The 22744-nt window shown below is 34.1% G+C and overlaps 1 protein-coding gene across 12 annotated transcripts in view; it reads left to right on the forward strand.

Moving 5' to 3' along the window:
- The window catches only part of LOC136035969 (probable phospholipid-transporting ATPase IA), a 188967-nt gene that overhangs the window by 74971 nt on the left and 91252 nt on the right, over positions 1–22744 (forward strand). For 9 of the 12 annotated variants that reach the window (XR_010619584.1, XR_010619586.1, XR_010619591.1 and 6 more), the window contains exons 7-8: positions 7383–7866; positions 9954–10097. Coding sequence is in view for 4 of the 12 variants with exons in the window: in XM_065717865.1 (XP_065573937.1) it covers positions 7383–7866; positions 9954–10097 (628 nt within the window). In the remaining 8 variants the exon portion in view is untranslated. Of the gene's footprint in view, positions 1–7382; positions 7867–9953; positions 10098–20372; positions 20835–22744 lie in introns of all 12 variants that reach the window. The other 3 variants (XR_010619585.1, XR_010619589.1, XM_065717867.1) reach the window with 1 other exon arrangement.

Below are 22744 nucleotides of genomic sequence, written 5' to 3' on the forward strand. Positions count from 1 at the left end.
TTCTGTGATGCTGTGCTCTATTTGGGATACTATTTTGTGTATATTTTGAGCTGTCCCAACAAGTTTTTAGAAATATTCATAATAGTGCAGGGGATATTCACAAAAAGACCTGTACGATGTTTTTTTAGAACAGTCATTTCACCCTAATATAATATATTTATTAACTTTTTGTTTCTGCGTATTGTCATCTCTTTCGTCAATTAAGATGGTTTCCTGGAAGACAAGTAATGCCAGATAAAAATAGAATATAAGATCGATAGTAATTCTCAGCTGGGCCTTAAAGGCTCTCTGAAGGCATTTTAGGTAAAATACAGTTCTTTTTGTAATACTTTAATCCGTGTGGGATTAAACAATAAAAGTTTTTTTGATTGGCAGTAAGGAGCATTATTAAAACTTAAAAGCGACAGAAATTATTCCGGATATGTGTAGGGGGAGGGGCGCCCCTTGCTCAACCATTGGTGGTTTTGATAATTTTTTTTCATTGCTTTAGAAAAGCATCTCATTCCAATTAATCAGCCCTTGTGTTTCAGGAGTAAAATCTCCTGAAAAAAATTTAAATCTTAAAGGATCGGGCCAGATAGTCACTCTATAGCGTAAAGAACGAGTTTGAGGAACGAACAGCCCCCTTATATACGGAATAATTTCTGCTTGTTTTAAGTTTTAATGTTTTGCCTTTATTTTCAGTTAATTTTTTTTTTAATTCAATTTGTAATTACTTTTCAAGTCATTCCGAAAAAAACACATCCCCTCTCGGGGAACAATTTTCTCCCGAAAGTTTCTCCCTCACGAAGTATTCCCATGTAGAAAAGTTAAGCCCTGCTGAAATACCTCCCCTCCATTGAGGCTTTTCCCAGTAAATTCCCCCAGCCCATGGAAATTTTTTTTTATATTTGTCAATACCAAATACTATATCTAAACAATAGGCAAATATAACAATAGGCGCACGCTCCTCCTTCATCCTAATCTATTCAAAGCTTCTCTCTTTACACCCCCTTTCTCATTTCCCTTCAATCTTTTTTTACGATATTTTCCCATTCCAACAAAAATACATTGAAGTTAATAAAAAAAATTATTAAAAAAATTAGTGTTAATTATTGTTATTTGGAACTTCCCTTGCGCCATGCGGGATTGAACCTGAGAACCCCCAATTGGTAGGCCTTGTTACTTCCACTACACTGGCACAAGGGTAATTTATAGTATTATTTTAAAAGGTTATGTTTATTGGAATAATCATTATCTGTTGGTTTAAAGCTCCACTCTTCAATTATGTCCATGGATTTTGTAAGTATTTGTTGCTGAAATTATAATTGTAATAGAATTATAATTATAATATAATTAGAATTATAATAGAATTATAATTGTAATAGTTGCTGAAATAATGTAATTGTGAAGGTATTTGACCTTCACTTAGGAAATTTCCCACTATAAAATTTTCTCCCAGCGGAAAAAATACTCACTCTTACCCCCGTGAAAAATACCCACAGAAAATGTACATATATTTCCCATTAACAAATACTAATAGCTTATAGCCCTTTCCCCACGTGTGAACCTTCACTTAGGAAATTTCCCACTATAAAATTTCCTCCCAGCGGAAAAAATACTCACCCTTACCCCCGTGAAAAATACCCACAGAAAATTTACATATATTTCCCAGTAACAAATACTATATGAAAACAATGGGCAAATTGAATTATTTACATCGCTTTACCCAATGGCTCGAGGGGGCATGTCATCCCCGGAGGCATGTCATCCAAATGCACCCTCTCCCAAACTACTTAGACCATTGGTTCGATACAATATATATATATATATATATATATATATATATATATATATATATATATATATATATATAATATATATATATATATATATATATATATATATATATATATATATATATATATATATATATATATATATATATATATATATATATATATATATATATATATATATATATATATATATATAAATATGCATCCGAGATCTTTTTTATGGCAAAAATACAGGATTCCACTTTTTGCAGAGAGGAGCTGGGAAAGTTTACACCATACATTCTCTAATATGCTGTATCTGATAGCAAATTTTCTCAGGCTCGTAGCTTTTGATGGGTAACATTAAACTTAAGGAAATTTATGTATTTGGAATCAGCATAAAAAGCTAATACTTTTGATTATTAGTTGTTATCAAAATTCTTTTTTTTTTAGAGTTTCGGTTTCTATTTGGCCGAGCCTCTCCTTGTTCATAGTTAGTTACAACGAACTGTTTGATATTGTTTGTGTATAGTTTCATCTGTTTCCACAAGTTATTAGAAACATTTATAATAATGCAGGGGTTATTCACAAAAAGGCCTGCACGATGTTTTTTAAGAATGGTCATTTCTCCCCTAATATTTTATTTATCAGATTTTATTTCCCACGTGTCGTCATCTCTTTCGTCAATTAAAAGGATTTCCCGGAAGGTAAGCAATGTCAGATAAAAATAGAATGTAAGATTGATAGTAATTATCGGCTGGGACATAAAGGTTCTCTGAAGGCATTATAAGTCTTTATAAAATTGGAAATTATAAGTTGCCATGGTTGCCTTCCGATATAAAACACGGTATATCCCGTCGCTAGAGCCCCATGGGCTATGGCTCACCACTAAACGAAGAATTAAAAAAAAAAATTCCCAAAAAAGATAGTCTTTCTCAACTATAACCTGTATATCTTTTCAATCTTCTCCTATCTTGCTAACCCTCCTTTCTAAAAAAAAACTCCTTAGTGCATTGTCGAACGGACGTACTTCCCCACATTCCTAATACCTAGTGGGTAGTGATTCTTCAGCAGTGGCGGCTCTGTCCTCTATTGCGCCCGGGGAAAAATCTTGATTATCCCCCTCCCCCCTCCATGTCTCCCAAATAATGTTTAGGCCAAATTTAAGAATGTTTTCATTTATTAACGAATAATTTACTGTTTATTACTTAAGTAATACTTTTTAAATGTATTATTTAAGCTATTTATTTTTTATTAATTATTTTAATTATTTATATTTGACTACTTTTAACTTAGAGAGGAACTATTAATCAATATTAATCAATAATATATTCAATGGTGATTTATTAACTGTGCCCTCTACTTTATATTAATTGTCAAAAAATTACAAAAAGGATTATAACTGTTAGCTTATTTATTTGATCTTTTGAGCCCGGGGCAAGTGCCCTCTCTATCCCCCCTAAAATTCCCTCTATTATTCAGTACTTTCACCACTCATTCCTCTCCTTATACACCTGTCCAAAAATATTAACCTGAAACCCAACCTAACCTGAAAAAAAGTGCGCATTATTATACACAGGTATGTACAGGTATTATCCTAGACTTAAAATGAGTAATCCAAGTATATAGTAATATAGTAATCCAAGTAGAATAATTAAGCAAGTATGATAATTAAGCAACCTTTTTTGCTACAAAGAATTATTTTAAGTCAAAATCTTGTGTGCACGTTGCAGGCCTAGGTTAACTAGGGAAAATCTTGGTAGTTTAAGTAGTGTAGTATACTTTATAGGCTTGCATGTGAAGAAATTCTGTTTTACTTACCCTCATCAACATTTTAACATAGCTAAAAAGACAGATAAGTATTAGCCTAGGAAACCATATCAAGAATTGAAGATCGTGATTTTCTAACTGATTTTCCTTCTGATATTCTATTTTCTTTTCTGATCTTTAATTCATTTCCCTTTTATGTATTATTTTCTAAATTATCTTTTTATTTTTTTCCTGTTCTGTTTTTCTGTTGGTTTTCCATAAGCTTTTCTGATATTCTGTTTTTCTAGTCTGATAATTTTTTTTTCTGATTTTTCTTATATTCACTCTGATATTATTCGTCTCTGCTCAATAATGCAAGATCATTTTCAGTAGTAACTTGAAACTACAATTGATTGCTGCAGAGTTTTCATAACGAATGGCCTACCTTTCAATTTTGGGTCATCGAGCCTTTCGTAGTCGAATTTATTTCGGTTTGACGTATTTTGGTTGATTTATTTCAGTTCTGGGCAAGGCCTCGACATGAGGCGTAAATACTGCATATCGGATATTATTTAAATTTGTATCTTATAATGGAAAAGTGTCAAGTTCACGAAAAGTGTCAATTTTATGCAAGAAATAAATCAAACTGAGATATCAATCAAACCAAGATCAGAATATTGAAAGCTATAGTGATGACACTCGTCAAGTATGGCTCTGAAACATGGGCTCTTTGCAAGATGGAGGAGAACTCCTTAAATGTTTTGCAGTGGAATTGCCTATATATTGTTTTGGGTAACCGTCTGACTGATTGTCTCAAACAGTAAGTTGTATGAAAAGTGAGTTACTACCCTGCTATCTATGGCTGCAATGAGAAAAGGGTTGAGAGAGCTTGGACACGTTTCGCGGATGAAGGATGACCAATTTGTCTTTTTCTCTTCTGGCCATCCTTCTAGGACCAAACGAAAAACAGGTCGTCCTCGAATGAGGTGGGAAGAGATCTTAAGAAATGATTTTAAAAAATCGGAAGTAATTGGGAGGGTGTAAAAAGGGTAGCTTTCAATAGATTGGGTATGATAGAGAGTTTGTGCACCTATTTTAGCCTCAGGTGGCTTGGTGTTGCAGTGAATTGTGAGTAGTTTTAGTAGTAGTAGTAATAGTAGCAGTAGCAGTAGCAGTGGTAGTAGTAGCAGTAGCAGTAGAAATAAATAAAACTAAAGTAAATTGTGCTACAAAAGGCTCTGCGACCCAAAATTGATTTATTTCATTTTGGTTTATTTCAGTCACAAAAATAACAACTTTTGAAAAATTGCTTTCATGTTTGCAAAAATTTGTTGCTTATTGGAAGATCAGAATTACATCTTCCTCATTAAAATCCATATTAGTAGTTGAGAACTCCTACTAAATGTTTTGATTCGTATCCTTTTAGATTGTAAATATTAATTAAGTTTCATTTCGGTTAATTTTATGGAAAAACTTATCCCTCTGTCTTATTTATATACTTTTGACGCGACTTCGTGAATCTCTAATAGACATTCAGTTCTATTTTTAGCAGGGTTCTTTTTCTCAAGGCACCTCACTCTATTTATTTATTTCTTAGATAAGAGAGAAACGCTTTCTGTTTTATTTATGAAAGCTATTCTGTATAAACAGCGAATAACTCAGATCCTAACCTGAACTGTAAATTAAATAAATATAGCGTGTCCCACTTGGAATTAGAACGTTCTGATAATTCTGGACGGAGAGAAGAATGGCTAAAGAAGTAATAGAAATTGTTTACCATTTAAAACAGTATTTCCTGCTAAGCACGAATATGACAAAATTAAATCTTTATAATGAAATTATCGATCAATAATTGTCTGTACTCAAGGTTGTAATATGATGGGGGTCAGAATGAATGTCATTTGCGCTTTGCTCAAAGCGGAATACGTTTTAAACATTTTCTCGTCTGTAACGTCAAAAAAATCCAAAATTTGAGACTTTCTGGAATAAATATCAATATACACTGAACTCTCAATCTACATTTATTAGCATTTTTTCTATAATCATGGTTTTTCCCATTCTTTTTTTATATATTAGGACAATGGAAAGCACACTACTCAAAAAAAAAAATTAGTGAAGCGCCAAGGGATTTCTGGTCTTTAAAGGGCTTAGGGTTTTCTCTATTCTATTTGTAATAATTAATGTTCGTTTTAGACTTGACTGGTTTGTTTTTTTTCATTTCTATTCGTTTGGGTTTCATTTATTTTTTAATAGTGATTTATCTTTCTTTTACGATTGAATTATTATTTGTCTTTGTTTTTGCTCGTCTTTGGTTCAACTTAGTTCTACTTTTCTTTGAAAAATTTCTTTTGTGGGATTTTTTTTTCTTTTTTAATTCATCACCATGAAATACTGAAGTAAACTGAGTAAAACAAAGAGTATCCAATAGAGAACTTCATTATTTATCCTTACATGTAAATTAAGTAAAAAAGTAGATTTTTAAAATTGAAGGTCAGGAGCAACTTTAAAACTTAAGACGAATAGAAATTTTTGTATTAGTGGTGGGGCTGACCCTTCCCCCCTCAATCCTTTGTTACACTAAAGATTTTTAGTACTTTGAAAAAGCTTGTTGTTCTGATTAAGTGACCCTTATGGTCAGCAGTCGTTGTTAAAGAGTTGTTCTTAAGAGTCAAACTTTAGTGTGAGTGCAAGGGGCTGAGGAGGGGAAATTCCCCCTCTTATACGGAATAATTTCTGCTTGTTTTAAGTTTTAATATTGCTCCTTACTTTCAGTTGAAAAAAAATATTTTTTTTGATATAATTTTTACGTTTCATTTTTTAAATAAGGCCCAGACCTAACCAAGATTTGGTATGGGCCACTGGTCCCATAAACCTCTTTATTTGTTTTTGCTAAATTGTTTTTATCAATAATTTTGACTTTTTGGCTAGCATCCCGCATTTTCAATTTTTCTGCTGAAGAATCAAAATATTGTATTGTAGTTAAAATTATGGACAAAATTAGAATATTTAGTGAGAATTTTGAATGAACGGTAGTTTTGTTGAATAATTTCTTTTTTACAATAGAATTTTGAGTTGACGGAGGGGTTATTATTGTCGATATGGATGGGAGTTTTGCGTTACTTTTGACTTCCTATGGAACTGAAGCAATAGTGACCTTCCAAACAGGGTTCTCTGATGTTTAAATGTATTTTGCGTATGTTTAAAGTACATTGAAACTTTTTATATAAATGGGAAAAGACAAATGTTACCATTTAAAATTGCTGAAAACAAAGCTCCTTGTAGTATTTGTCCCCCCTCCCTCCTCCAAGAATTTTTTGGCGCGGCTCATGATGCCCAGCCTCGCTTTTTCAACCTCTGTACTGGTAGGCACTGTGAATTTAATATTTTATGCTCCCTGGAAAAAGACTGTCGCAATGGGAGTGATGCTCTCACCGCCCCCTTCCTAGCACCAAAAATTAAGGCATAGGCTAAAAATATTCTCGAGAATCAGCAGGAATTAGGAATCAAATTCTACCCCTCCTCTCCCCTTCTCCAAACACATTCTATATTTATCTGAAGGCTCAATGAGAGTTAAGATACTTGGGCATTAAATTGCCCTCTTTGAGGCATCTGCCCTCCGTCCCGCCTACAAAATGACCCACCACATCTCCTTCATAATACCTGAAACCTGCTTACACCTCATTGTATATAACTTTATAATAAGTGAAGCAAATCAGTTAAGTTAAATGAGGCTTGAAATTAAATTTCAGAAACACCTTTCAGCAGCATAAAGGGGAGTATCACCCCGCAGTACCTTTATTCAGACTTAGTCTAAATAAAGGAAGATGAGATATTAACTCCAGTATTTCTTTTTTACTATCGCTTTTTTCTTTTAAGGATTATTCCTCTTGGACCGGACCAAATTCTCCAGCGAGGGGCAAAGCTCCGTAATACCAAATGGATAATGGCACTCGTGGTATACACTGGACATGAAACCAAGCTCCTTATGAACTCCACCACAGCTCCACTTAAACGATCAACTGTGGAGCGAATTGTCAATCTCCAAATCCTGCTCCTATTCTTCTCCCTCTTAGTCATATGTTTAATTGCCACAATAGCTAATGAAATTTGGATGCGAACAGCTGGATTTTATCATTGGTATTTAGCCCTTAGTGAATCTCCTACTATAACAATTGGGCATAATTTGTTGACATTTATTATTTTGTTTAACAATTTGATACCAATATCGTTGCAAGTGACATTGGAGGTGGTGCGTTTCATTCAAGCTTCTTTTATGAATGTTGATCTGGGTATGTATCATGAAGACTCGGATACACCGGCTATGGCAAGGACTTCTAATTTGAATGAGGAACTGGGACAGGTAATTAACTATCGGATATTATAAGTCCTACTTGTCAGGGGAATACCCCAGTTCCAAATATAGGCGTGGCTAAGCGAATCAAAAATTAAAAATCCAACTTGACAACACGAGAAGATTCTGTTTCTTGGAGCAATCTGTAATGGAAATTGCACGGGCACCTAAAGAACAAATAATTTGTATTAATTACCGCGCAGCGTTTTTATGGAGTTACTGGAATTTTATAAATAAATAAACAAAATAAATAAATAAGCTAGTAAAATTTTAATAAATTGTCGAATGTCGAAGAAACAGAATTGTGAACACAGAAAATATAACATAGAAAACCTGAAAAATGATTTTAGATGGGATCTGTAATTCTAGTGAGTGATCAGGAACGCCATTAGACGTTAGAAACGCCTTTGGCGTTTCCAACGTTAGGAATACCATCTTTATTTCAATTTTACGGGAAAAGTTTATATTTAATATAAATTAGATAATACAAGGACACTCATTGTCAAAGTGGATGATCCATTTGTGACTAAGCGAATCAAATATTGAAATTGTAACTTGATAACTTGGCAACTAAAATGGGAACACTATAATATTTCATTAACAAAACCTAGAATACCATGTGCATAACTTTATTGTACTTAAGGGGAAGGTTTGGGTCTAAACCTTAGATCTCTCCATAGACCTTTGTCTTTCCATTTATAACTAAGATAAAATAAAAATACTGAAAAACGGTTAGAACTCCTAAAAAGAACTTTGTAAAAACAAAAACTTTTGCACAAATAACTATGAAAGTCCGAATATTTTGGCTGCACGCCCGGGAGCCTTTATTAATGGGAAAAAAATGAAGAAGAAAAAAACAGGAAAAAGTACATCAATCAAACTGATACGCACATAGAAAGATGCAAAAAAGCAAACGCTTTTCAAAACAAAAATTAAAATCAAAGAAATTCACATTGCATTACGCATAATTTTTTTAATTAATTTTTATAGCAAGTCCAGTATGTTAATTCACTCAACGAAATACAAGGCACTACAAGGCAAGGTGACTGCTACATGCTGTTGTGTATGTCTGATATATCTTCAGATGAAAGATTTTTGAAAAATCAAATCAAAGATTGAATAAAAAGATTATTCAGCCGAAGTCGAAATATTCAGGCTTTTAATTGTTTTTGCACAAAAAGTTTTGTTTTTCCAAGGTTCACTGTCTGTTTAAAACTCCTACCCGTTTTTCAGTGTTTTCATTTCATTTTAGTTGGGGGGGGGGGACCTGTAGAGGTTAAAAGTTAAAAAATGTTCAAAAAACTTTTTTTTTTTCCATTTTGACATTTAATTTTTCTAGAATAAAGACAAGATTTAAATTTGATACTAATTCAACGCTTATATGCTTTATTAAATTTCAGCTTGCCACTCAGAGGAAGTTCGCATAGTAAAGAGTTTTGTGGAATCTTCGGTTCAAATATATTTTCAGTGCAAATTACTTCAGATTAGCAACTTGGATATTGACAAAGCTTTAAATCTTTTAGATAAGTATTATGGCTTGCAACTGAGTAATTTTGTTTTACCTTAGACACATTTTGAAGTCAGACATGTTTTTCTACCAAGGTTTTTTTAAATGCTTTAGTTTTCTTATTGTTACTTACCCTATCAGTTGTAAATTCCTACAATGTTATGTCGCTTAATATTTCTAGTTACTTCTTCCTTACTTAAACTGAGGTACTCTTACGACTAAAGTAGAAATGGTAGCACGGTATATCCCCAGCTTAACCTGTCCCACTCCCGATGCCAAGAATCCTCCAGTAAAGACCTCAGGTTCGAAGCCAATGGGTGTCCATCGCCAGACATCACCTGGCCGCTTTCTCTCTCCCATCCGTGACGTGAGACCCCAGTACATGCAGGGGCGTCCTCAAAAGTTTTAAAAAATAGGTGTAGGTTATAGTTTGTAGCTCTAGTAGCTGTATAGGTAATAAATTGTTGTTTCACTCGTCTTGGACAAAATTTACAGAACATTTTCTAACACTATTTGTTTTTTTTTTTTTTTTTTTTTTTTTTACAGGTGAAGCAAATCCTATTCTTCTGTTAATGAGCGCATATTTTAGGTGAAGTACGTGTTTTCGGACAAAACTGGGACGTTAACAAGGAATGTAATGGAGTTTAAAAGGCTCTCAGTGGGTGGTATAGCCTATTCTATTGAAGAAACAGAAAATCCAATGAACTCTACACTCATTCACAATTTAACTCAGGTAAGATGAAGCTTTTCCAGTTTTGACAAGTTCTTTAAAGCTTGACTGTCTTCTCCCTACCTTCCTTGACAGCCTTGATTGGGGGGGGGGGGGTATAAAATATGTCTGCTTTTATTGTTTATTGATGTTTTCTTCTTTTTTTTGGATTGTTCGCATACCCTCATCACCGGAACCTGATTCTAGGTACTGCTGTTTTTTGTACCTGAATAAATGTCTAATTATCTATGCATCGATCTTGATGTAATGAATATATTGTGAGAGCACACTGCTTTAGGTCAGGTTAGGTTAGGACCTGTAAACATATAAACTGTATTTAGGCTTCTTGTGTGAAGCCTATTTGTGATTTAATACGAGTTTACGAACTAATTCTGTTACTAAGGAGAAATCTATTACCTGCATTGAAAATATCGAAAATGATTAATTCAGTGACTTGGTGTTAAACATCTAGGCTGGACAAACTATTTGAACTTTATTGAACTATATGACAAAAAAAGTGAAAAGACTAAAAACGAAGTTGATTTTAAGCCAGTTGAATAAAGCGAAGTGAAAGATAAAGCAGATATTTGGACAAAGACCTTATACCCTTAGCCTCTGCAGTCGTGAAAAAAAAAAAACAAATAAATAATTCATAAAGCCCACTTGGCTTTTTACCTAGGTAGCGCTATCGCACTGCCCATGATAATAAGTCTATTCTTCAATATTATGTATCTAAAAATAATACTTATAAAAATAATTTTTTTTCAACGCAAACTCTTCCAGGTCTATTCTGCTCTCCTGACGATTTGAAACTTAATCAGCCTTATCTATTTAGTAGAAACATACCTTTATTTGAAGGGGAGGGGTGAGGTATGTACAATAGAGTCCACTCTGTGAAAATTTGGAAAATCCATAACAAAAAAGCCATATTTGCTGGTTACAGCAAATATGCATCTATTTTAGGACTTTCTTTTTGCTGCAGTAATTTCTTAGTGGTGTCATTTTTATTTATGTTTATATTGTGGATAAAAATAAAACCAACCTACCTACCATCGATCTCGATGTAATGAATATGTTGTAAGAGCGCACTGATGTAGGTTTGACAAAAAAAGTGAAAAAGCTAAAAAACGAGGTTGATTTTAAGCCAGTTGAATAAAATGAAGGGAAAAGATAAAGCAGATTTGGGCAAAGACCTCTGCCAAACAGTCCTCAGTGCTCAACCCAGAAAAGAAAACACTAATTTTTGGAAATGGACTGTAATAAGACAGACGAAATACTTAATTAATCCAAAACAAATGAAATATTATTCAAAATCAGTTTTAGCCCCTTCAGAAATGGTTTTAGGGGACGGACAAAGGGGCATTTGTCACGCGCGCAGAAATTTTAAGGGCGCAAAATTTCAATTAATTACTCTAACGGTTACAAACATTTCGTATTAAAAAAAATTTTTTTTTTATTAAAATAAAGAAGAGGGTCCAGTTAATAAATGAAAATGATTAATAAAATATTAATTAATATATAAAATGAAAAAATATTAAATGACAATAATCAAAATAGCTAAATTAAAGTAATTAATAACAATTAAATTATTTAAGGAATACACAAATAAATTTAGTAATAAATTGAAAATATTTTTTTTTTTAATAAATTCAAATTTTGTTAAGATTTAGCCTGAACATTTTTCTCAGACATAGGGGGGAGGGATGCTAATTAAGATTTTGCCCTGGTTTTAAGAAAGGCCAGAACCGCGACTGCTCTCCCTAGCCATTGACCCAGCCTATCTACCAACTTTATTTTTGTTGATACAGTCAATTGTACTTGGTTTAAAAGGAGAACAAATATTAGTTGATTCTCTTTGTATTAAATGATCTTAAATTGTGTTTATAAAAATATCCAAGCATCTCTGTTTGAGTCGAGTTCTCTATGTATATATTTTTTATGGCACTTGGTATTTACCAAGTGACATATAGCGATTGCAAATTCTGTTGGTCTGTCTATCGGTCCCGATTTTGCTTTTTTAGGCACTTCCAAATAAGCTAGGACGATGAAATTTGGCAGGCGCAGCAGGGACCAGACCAGATTAAATTAGAAATAGTCGTTTCCCCGATTCGACCATCTGGGAGGGAGTGGGGGGGACGGTTAATTTGGAAAAATTAGAAAAAACGAGGTATTTTTAACTTACGAACGGGAAATCGGATCTTTATGGAATTTGATATTTAGAAGGATATAGTGTCTCAGAGTTCTAATTTTAAATCCCGACTGGATCCGGTGACATTGGGGGGAGTTGAAGGGGGAAACCTAAGATCTTGGAAAACGCTTAGAGTGGAGTGATCGGGATGAAACTTTGTGGGAGAAATAAGTACAAGTCCTAGATACGTAATTGAAATAATCGGAACGGATCCGCTCTCTTGGGGGAAGTTGGGGAGAGGGTTAATTCTGAAAAATTAGAAAAAATGAGGTATTTTAAGCTTAAGAATGGGTGACAGGATTTTAATGAAATTTAATATTTAGAAGCAACTCACGTCTCAGAGCTCTTATTTGAAATCCCGATTAGATCTGGTGACATTGGGGGAGTTGTAGGGGGAAACCGGAAATCTTGAAAAACGCTTAGAGTGGAGAGATTGGGATGAAACTTGGTGGGTAGAATAAACAAATGTCGTAGATACGTGATTGACGTAACTGGGCTGGATCCGCTGTCTTTGGGGGAGTTAGGGGGGGTCCAGTGCTTTGGCGAGTTCGGTGCTTCTGGACGCGCTAGGACGATGAAAATTGGTTGTCAGGGACCTGCACAAATTGACTTGATAAAGTATTTTTTCCCCGATTCGACTATCTTGGTGGCTGAAGGGAGAGGAAAAATTAGAAAATATGAGGTATTTTTAACTTACGAGTGGGTGATCGGATCTTAATGAATTTGGATATTTAGAAGGACCTCGTGTCTCAGAGCTCTTATCTTAAAACCGACCGGCATTAAGCCGCTGAATTTCCTTTTAAATTAATCTATTCACTCTTAGAATTTTGATAAAGCTCATGCCATATGAGCTCTTGGCTCTTCCGACCTCCTCACAAGTGCCATATGAGCTCTTAGCTCTTGTCATTTCAATTGCCTCCCTAAAAAGGTTGCCAGCCATTTATTTTGTAAATATATTAAAGGTGCTTGAAACTTGTGACCATTTGATATTATTGAATAAATTTACTAAAAGAAATAAGCTGTTTTAAATGAAAGTAAGGAGTAGCATCAAACTTGAAACGAACATAAACTATTACGTATATGAAAGGGGCGCCCCTCCTCAATGCCCTGCTCTTTATGCTAGTGTTTTATTGTTTTAAAAAGTAAAACTGTGACAAATAGTCAAACTTTAGCGCAAAGAGCAGGGTGTTGAGGAGGGGCGCCCCTTTCATATACGGGATAATTTCTGTTCGTTTTAAGTTATAATGTCGCTCCTTACTTTCAGTTAAAAAACTTGTTTTTTTTTTCATTAATTTCTGAACGTTTTTGAATTAATACAGGTTTTGATTTTGGCTCATTTTACATGAATAATTAAAATGAAATTTACCTATTAATTTTTGCTTTTTTGGCGAAAAGGCTTTCTCAAAGTTGCGATCGGATGTTCAAACTTTTGTTCGTTTTAAGTTTTAATGTTGCTCCTTACTTTCAGTTGAAAATGAAAAATCCAGCGCCCACTTCATGGAAATTCTCTTCCGCCATGATAAATTCCTCCATGGAAAGATCCTCCCACATGTCACACGTAACAACAAAATAAACACGCATCCATGATTTTTCTTCTGGCAAAATATACAAAATTCCACATTTTTGGAGATAGGAGCTTGAAATCTTTACAGTAGGGTTCTCTGATGAGCGTGGGAGGGGGCCTAGTTGCCCTCCAAATTTTTTGGTCACTTTAAAAGGGCACTGTAACTTTTAATTTCCGTTAGAATGAGCTCTCTCGCAACATTCTAGGACCACTGGTCGACAGGCTCTAGTCTAGGATCGACTAGGTCGACACGATCATCTCTGGAAAAAACAACAACAAATAAACACGCATCCATGAATTTTCTATTGGTAAAAATATACAGAATTCCGCATTCTTGCAGATAGGAGTCTGTTTATGTTTCTGTCAATTTCTGATCTGTGATCTATGAAGGATTGTTGAGTACCATAAAAGTTGATTTTTGATCAGCACTCCTCGTAGGATTGCCAAGTAAAGTTGATTTCCGATCATTGCTCCTCAAAGGATTTCGATCAAAGGAAGTACTAAGGTGATTTCTTATCTGTACTTTTCGAAAGATTGTTGATCAAGTACACATTTCTGATCATTTCTGTTCAAATATCTGTTGATTTTTGATCAGCGACGTTCGAACGATTATTTAGTGGTTAAAAGTTGATTTTTGATCAGCACTCCTCGAAGGATTGCCAAGTAAAGTTGATTTCCGATCATTGCTCCTCGAAGGATTGTTGATCAAGTACCAAGTTGATTTCTGATCAGCTCTCTTGGAAGGATTCTTGAATAAATTTGATTTCTGATTAGTGCTCCTCAAAGGATTGCAGAACAAGTCAAGAGTTTTTTTTTAATCTGCACTCCTCGAAGGATTGTTGAGTAACTCGAAAGTTGATTCTTGATCATCGCTCTTCGAAAGAATGCCAAGCAGAGTTGATTTCTGATCAGCATTCCTCGAAGGGTTGTCGAGCAAGTTGGAAGTTGATTCTTGATTGGCGCTCTTTGAAGGACTGCTCAGCAGAGTTGGTTTCTGATCAGCATTCCTCGAAGGGTTGTCGAGCAAGTTGGAAGTTGATTCTTGATTGGCGCTCTTTGAAGGACTGCTGAGCAGAGTTGGTTTCTGATATGCGTTCTCTGAAAGATTGTTCAGTAAGTTTAAAGAAGTAGGTCGAGCAACATTTTCTTCGTCTCTGTTGATTTTATCAAAATTTAGTTTCCGTCTACAAGAAAGTGGAAAGTACTGGAAACGACTCTGCTTTATAAATTGTCTCCTAACTTTCAAGTTTGAAAGACATGTTGATTGAGTCTTTCGCACAGGACTTTCTTCTATTACTTTACTCTCAAGCTCTAAACTTCGAATTTGAACAGGATGACTAGGCGAAACTTCCCAGTCTGGGGGTATTTCTATTTTAAGTTTGTCATCAAATTCATTTGTTAGCTTGTCACTAATACCATCAGTCATTATATCAGAAGTACTAATTTTATGCTGTCTGTCATGCTTGTGTGTATATACATATGTGTTTGAGTAAAATAATTCTATTCCATTCTATTTCATTTAAAAAAAAAGAAATCTTGACTCTAATTTTCTCCATTGTAACAGAATGTTTCCTTTGAATTTGTATATTTTTTTGTATCTTTGTTTAATGTTTGATAGCTTGTTTTCAAAATTATACTCAATTTATTATGAATATACCCGTATGGGTAATTGTTACTTCATATTTAAGGCTTACTGTTCCTGACCTCTTGACGTCATTGTTTTGCCGACAATATTTGTTGTCATTATTTAAGGTATTTAGAATGATGAAGGCCGTACAACGAAATTGCCATTAATTCCCTTATAGATTACCTCAAAGAGAGTATCCTTTACTATGAAAGTGGAAACTGGTGTTCGTTTCGGCAAAAATAAACCCTCAACCCCATCTAGTGTTTGGCAACACTTGTAATTTTTCAATCTTTGTAATCGTTTTTCTGTCATGAACTGATACCATACACTTATTATTACACTAATTTTACGTACTACACAAATTAAATTAATTATTCTAATTTCTAGACCGAAAAAAATGACAAGTATCGCCAAACGCTAGATGGTATTGAGATTTCTTTTTTCGATACTCGCGCCAGAATCTACTCTTATAAGTTACTCATTTTCTTTGGATTACCTTTTGTTGGGCTGATGAACATACCAAGACCCAAGAAGAGGACTTAGTACCAAGGAATTAAAGCTCTGCTAAAATGTATGTTTTGCTGAATTTAAAACTGTGCTTTACCTAGTTCAAATGTTTCCCAAAAAATGATGCGTGTTTTATTACTTTTCGTTTATTCAGAGTTGTTTTATAGTGACTTTCCAGACCTGGTAGATGCATCTGGGTTCTTGGGGGGGGGGAGGTGGTATGAAAAATTTTCGTCAAAATAGGTCAAGTACATGACAAAAATGGAAATCAGTGAGACAATCTTGAGACTGCAGAGAGGAAGGGGTTCCGAACCCATAATTCTAGGCTCCAAACTTTAGAAAATATTGGTAGCTTGTCACACAAGTCCAGCAATCCTCAATATTAAATTCAGGGTGAGTCAAAACAGTGAGTTTATAGTGAGTTCATCTTGCTTTAAATAAAAACTGTGAAGCACAATCAAGATATTTAAAAGTCAAATTTTGATTGGTAATGAAACACCTTTCCATTAGCCCAGATAGTTGATTGAATGTCAATTTTACAACTCAATTAAGAGTATGTAACAAACTAAGATGTCATAGCAGGACTTAAGCATTTCGAAAGAAATAGCCCTTTAATTGTCACATAGCCATTTACTTAGGCGCTTTGCAATCCTGAATGAGGATTTGCAACAAAGTGAGTTTTCATACAACGTCTACTACTCTTCGAATAAAATAGCCCTTTAATTGTCACTTAGCCCTTTACGTGGGCTCTTTACAATCCAGAATGAGGATTTGCAATAAAGTGAGTTTTCTTACCGTGTCTGCTGCTTTTTGAACAAATAGCCCTTTAATTGTCATTTAGCCCTTTACGTAGGCACTTTACAATCTAGAATGAGGATTTGCAACAAAGTGAATTTTCTTTCCGTGTCTGCTACTATTCGAACAAGATAGCCTCTTAATTGTCATTTAGCACTTTACGTAGGCACTTTCCAATCCAGAATGAGGATTTGCAACAAAGTGAGTTTTCTTACCGTGTCTGCTACTAATTGAACAAAATAACTCCTATTTTGCTTATCTATGTTATTTATACAGGATTTGTTTTATCATTAGTAATTTTGTTTCAAGAGTGGGCAATTTTGCAAAAAAGAAAAAGAAAAAATAAGCACACAAGGATTTCCTAAGGTTCGTTATACCGTATTGTTATTTGAATATGATTTGAATAGAAAAGGAAAATATTGACAGAATTAAATTAAAAGATCGCTTATGTTACAAAATAAGCAGCCAGTTATGTAATGTCATTTTTTTCCTAAATTTATTATTTTCTCAATAGCATAAAAGGTTTGATAAGTAATCAAGACAACATAATAATTTAATGTTTAGCCTAGTATTTCGTTTCAGTTTATAATGTTTCGTTTTTCAATTCTAATTGGATGGAACAGCCTTTCGTTACCCCACATTGTTGTTGTAATATCACTTTTACAATCCAGACTAAGACTTTGTGACAAATCCGGAGCGTTGTTTGGGGGGGGGGACGCAGTTGCCCTCCCCAATAATTTGGACAAGGAATGTTATGCAGCCCATGCCCCTTGGATATCTGGATATGAACCCCTCTTGCCCCCCCCCCTATAAAAATGCTGGAGATTCGTCCCTGTAACAAATAAAAAAAAAAAAAAAAAAAAAAAATAAGATGTCCGATTGATACTTTTGCTCATTTTTTTTTTATCTCAAAAGAAAAATCTTTATAGATAGCCACAGATCATAATCATGCTTCTTATGCCCCGTCTTCAAATACTTTGATTCTGCTTCAAAATGTTCAAATTATAGTGATTTCACGCACTGTTTTGATGAATCTACCTCTCCCCTTAAATTGTTCCTACTAACCCCTTAAATCCCCTCCCCTTAAACCCTGTGTATGTGGCTAGTTAAGTGAAACAAAAGGATTGCTTATATTCGTTAATTCAATTTCTTTTTACATAATGAAAAGTTCTTTTTACGTCAGTTTACAGATAATTAACCTCAATCTCTTTGACATATAAAAATAGTGTTCAATAAGATATGGTTTTTTGCGTCATTAGTTTCCAGCGTCATCTAAAATCAATAAAACATAATAAAGGTGAAAGGCCATGAGAGCCTCGCAAGGGAGTGACGAAGGAATAGTTTAAATAAGATTGGGAAATCACAGCCTAGGTTAATTTTGAGAAGCAACGCGAAACGCTGCTGAGTCGTAACTAAGTAACAACAAAAGTAAAATGTACCTGAGATGAATACAAGCCATACCTTTGGGGGAGGGGCTTTAAATGTAAATTTATATTTTAAAATATTCAGATATACAAACATTTAACGTGTTTTTACGGATTTAGGAGTGAAGGCCCCCTCCTGTGCGTAGATATGAATGATGTAGCTATATATTTTCCCATGGTTGCCGCAATTGCTGCAACATAGTAAAGAGCAAACCCCAGCTCATAGTAAGCGAAAGTTTAAGAACGCGTTCTGAAATAAATTTCAAATGTAAAAGAATCACGATTTGACATTGGTTTTAAGATTGGTAACTATTATCCTAGTTTGACATTTAAATAGAAAAATGTGATGAAAACGATTTGACTAAAATAGAGTCGAAAAAAATCCTTGCCCCCCCCACCTAAATTTTAGTGAATTGGCGCCATTGCTTGAAAGCCCTTGGAAACGATGGGGATTGAAATAAAATATACGAAATAAAAATAAGAAATAATAATATAGAATAAAAAATAAAAATAAAAATAAGAAATAATTTTTTTAATAAAAATAAAAAATTCTCATGTCTGAAAAGCCTTCGTTTAAGGTTTTTAGCTCTCTCTTTCAACAAGGTGAGCTATTTATCCGGAATTTTGCAGTCAAAACCTCCAAGCTCCATCCATATCTGTAAATAAGAAAATGATACATAAAGAATTTGTTGAAAAAATAGATGTTTTAACGGTCTTGAAAAGTAAAATGAGATGTAGGGCAATAGCTTGGACCAATCGAGCGACCATATGCTCGGTTGAATGCATGCTGTCAATCATATTTTGAAAAAATGTCACTTTACAGTATGGTTGCAACCAAGATGTGGCATACCTCAAAGGCCGTAAAGTACATATCTTGGATCTTATAAAAATAAGTATCCTAAGTTGTTTTTGCAAAAATATTTTTTAATTTCTTCTATAGGACTGGTTGTAGTATGGTATTTCATAAACTCTGTTCTATCATTTTCCCGATTTTTAATTTAACCCCAATTGATCGAGTTACGATCAACAAGTGAGAACTGGTGGTTGTTTAATTTTTTTTTGGGCTTGGGAACATTGAAATAAGCTACACAGGATTGAAGTAAAGGTTTTGTGTCCGCTGAAATGCTAAGAATAAAAATATTCCTTAGATCGGAGAACTTCCCCCTTTCCTGTCCCCCAAGAACATGCCTCTGATCCCTCATTTAAGCGTTGATCTTCATCCACCTAAAGGTCGAATAGGATACCTCAAATCACAGGTTCACACAGGTTTGAACTGCACAGGATATTGGAGGAGCTTTCCAGGAAAGAGGGGGGGGGGGGTTTATATCAATAAAAGCTAAAATATAGTTGTAGATTGACGTGCTGAATTATGTCAATATATGATTATTTATCTCATATTGACTGATGTATTGACATAACGATAATAAATAGTCCTTTCTGAATCGTCGTTTTGGATGACGGGTGGCACATTGACAATGGATGTTATTTTGACCATCCATCTGGGACGAAATGAAAGCCAGGTCATCCCCAATTTGGGTGGAAAGAAGTCATAAGAAGCGGTTTAAAGGAAATTGAAACTTCGCGGGAAGGGGGAAAGAGTAAAGCTTGATGTTGATTGGAGTTGCAGAGGAGCGCGCGCTGCTGAATTGGCCTGGGGTGGCTTGCTGCTACAGTGAGTTGTTGGTCGTAGCATTAGTGGTTATTCAAGTTCAAGTTCCATTTAGTATTAATGAAAATTAGAATAAGAATCCTGCCATAAAATAGATCTTATATAAAAGTGGAAAATTGATGTTATGAGCTCATACCCTAATTTTTTTTCCCTGAAGCTAAGTGATACGAGGCTTTTTTCACTAACAAAGCAGATTCTTGAAACAGGATTCAGAATTGTTAGTGAAAATAAATTTCTATAAATATGACGTATAAAACTGGATTGTTAAACTGCGAACTGTAGAATACCAAATCGTTTAAAACCTGTGATCTTGATAAATCTCCAATCTTGCTTTCTAGTAAGATTGGATTTCGCATCCTTGACTATGAACACATGATTCCGAGTGTCAGTAGAACAGCATTTTCATGATTTAAATTGTGACTGGAAATGAATATTTTGATCGTTCATGGGAAAGCCCTATCAATTGTCAATCAAAGGCCATCAAGGGTCATTAAATATTTTGTGTAAACCATTTGTTTTTTTCAGGGACATCAAACTTCTGGGCACATAAAAGAATTTCTCACTTTAATGGCTGTTTGTCATACTGTCATCCCTGAACGAGATCCCTGCAATGATGGAAAGCTCTGCTACCACGCGGCCTCCCCCGATGAGAGAGCTTTAGTGTATGGAGCTCAACGTTATGGGTTTGTTTTCCAAAACCGGACTCCAGAATATGTTGTTATTGATGCTCTTGGAAAAACAGAGCGATTTGAGATATTACACGTGCTAGAATTTACTAGTGACCGAAAACGGATGTCGGTCATTGTGCGTACACCAAACGGAAAGTTAAAACTCTATTGTAAAGGTGCTGACACTGCCATCTACCCAAGGTTAAAAGATAACCAGCAGTCTAAAGAGATTACACTTCGACATTTAGAACAATTTGCTACTGAGGGTTTGAGAACTTTGTGCTGTGCTGTCGTGGAAATACCTGAGGACATCTATGAGGTATGATCAGGTGTTAATTTTACTGGATCAATATCTATTTGTTTTTCATTCTTTTTTTTCTACCCTAGTGAGGGTACGATGGCTTTACCCCAATGACGAAATGACCTTCAGTTTACTATTTTCTAGATAACACGTCTTAAATTCACGTAGTTCTTTTTCGTTTCTTAGCTGGAGCCTAGTAAAGAGCGAATCTATAGTTTAAAGCTCGTCCTGTTTTTTATTATTCTCTATTTTTTCTCTATTCTCTATTTCTCTTCTCTATTTTTTTATTCTTTTTTTCCACCCTAGTGAGGGTACGATGGCTTTACCCCAATGATGAAATGACCTTCAGTTTACCATTTTCTAGATAACGTGTCTTAAATTCACGTAGTTCTTTTTCGTTTCTTAGCTGGAGCCTAGTAAAGAGCGAATCTATAGTTTAAAGCTCTTCCTGTTTACTAGGATTTTAGCATAATGTCACAGCGTCATATAGATAGTATTATTGAAAAGACACTTAAGATACATTTTTTTTTTATAGAAAAATTGCATTCGATTTAATCTAATCTTAAAAAGGGTACTAGAACTTTCGATTTTCAATCGAATAAGCCCTCTCCTAAGTTTCTAAAACCAATCGTGCTATACGAAGTGGCTGGGAAAAAACAAATAAATAAATGAAAGATGGTAGCCACTTAGCTTTTTACTACAAGAAACGCAAGAGCTATGTCACCAGGCATAAAGTATGCCACCAGGCATGTGCACTGGTTTGTCATATCTGTCTGTGTAATTATTGCAAATAAAAAATTATCTATCTCTGAAATTAAATTATATCTGTACAGCAATTTTTATTTTGGGGAGATTAAAAAATAAAAAAGAACAAAAATCAATCCATTTCAGAGCTTTGTCTTTGCTGATTGGGAAATATGCATTTGGTTATTATTATTATTTATATTTGCTTTTTCCTTCTATCTTGGCTTCACTTCAAACCTATGTTACTGCATCTCTGAAGACCGTGTCTTCAACTTACTTAGGCAATTTTAAATACTTGAATAAAATTGTGAGATAAAAATGAATAAATGCCTTTCAAGAAATATCTATAATTTTATTGGTCTCATGTGATTTTCTTCTTTTATACCCTTACAAAGGTGTGGTAGCCTTGCATCAACGATGCAATCCACATAATTTAGTTTTGATATTTTTTTTTTATTTATGAAAGTAAGAGAAGTGAAAATATTTAAAACCTATTTCGTTTTCAGTGAAGCGCAAATTATGTTCTGGTCTTGAGAAGTCATAGGGGCTACCAACCCTAATTATGTTAATTTTTGCTCGTTTTGAGTTTGACTCGGTTATTTATTGTAACTCCTGTTCCGTTTTGAGTTTCATTTATTTATTGGTACTTCTACGCTTGAAAGATTATTTGATTTTATTTCTGCTCATTCTTCGCTTAATGAACAGTTAACTGTTCTTTGAAAAATTTGTCTTGTGGAAAAATTTTTTAAAATTAATTTCTGTTCTTTTCTTACTGACATAGTCTTTTTCATGGAAAAAATAATATTTTACATCTTTTAAGTTTTTATATAAGAATCCATAGTATGGGTTGCTATTTGTATGTTGGAGAAACTTTTTTTTAAGAATTTTAATCCTGACACAAACAGTATTTTTCAATTTAATTTTATAGCTTCTGAAGCTAACCTGAAAAATAAAACTTAATATCATTCCCAAAAGATTCTACCTATGCTCTTTGAAAACCTAGATACACTTACACTCTTTTTATTTATTAAGATTGTAAGAGCAGAAGCAGTAATAGCATTAGCATCAAAAGTTTTAACTTAATGCTCCCAGTAGTTCTCGATATGTTTCTGAGGTGTCTTATTGAGGTGTTAACCATAAACATATTTCTTTTTTATTTATTTTAAAGCAATATATAGTTTTAA

This window comes from Artemia franciscana, chromosome 15 (assembly GCF_032884065.1).
Source record: "Artemia franciscana chromosome 15, ASM3288406v1, whole genome shotgun sequence".
Classification (NCBI taxonomy): domain Eukaryota; kingdom Metazoa; phylum Arthropoda; class Branchiopoda; order Anostraca; family Artemiidae; genus Artemia; species Artemia franciscana.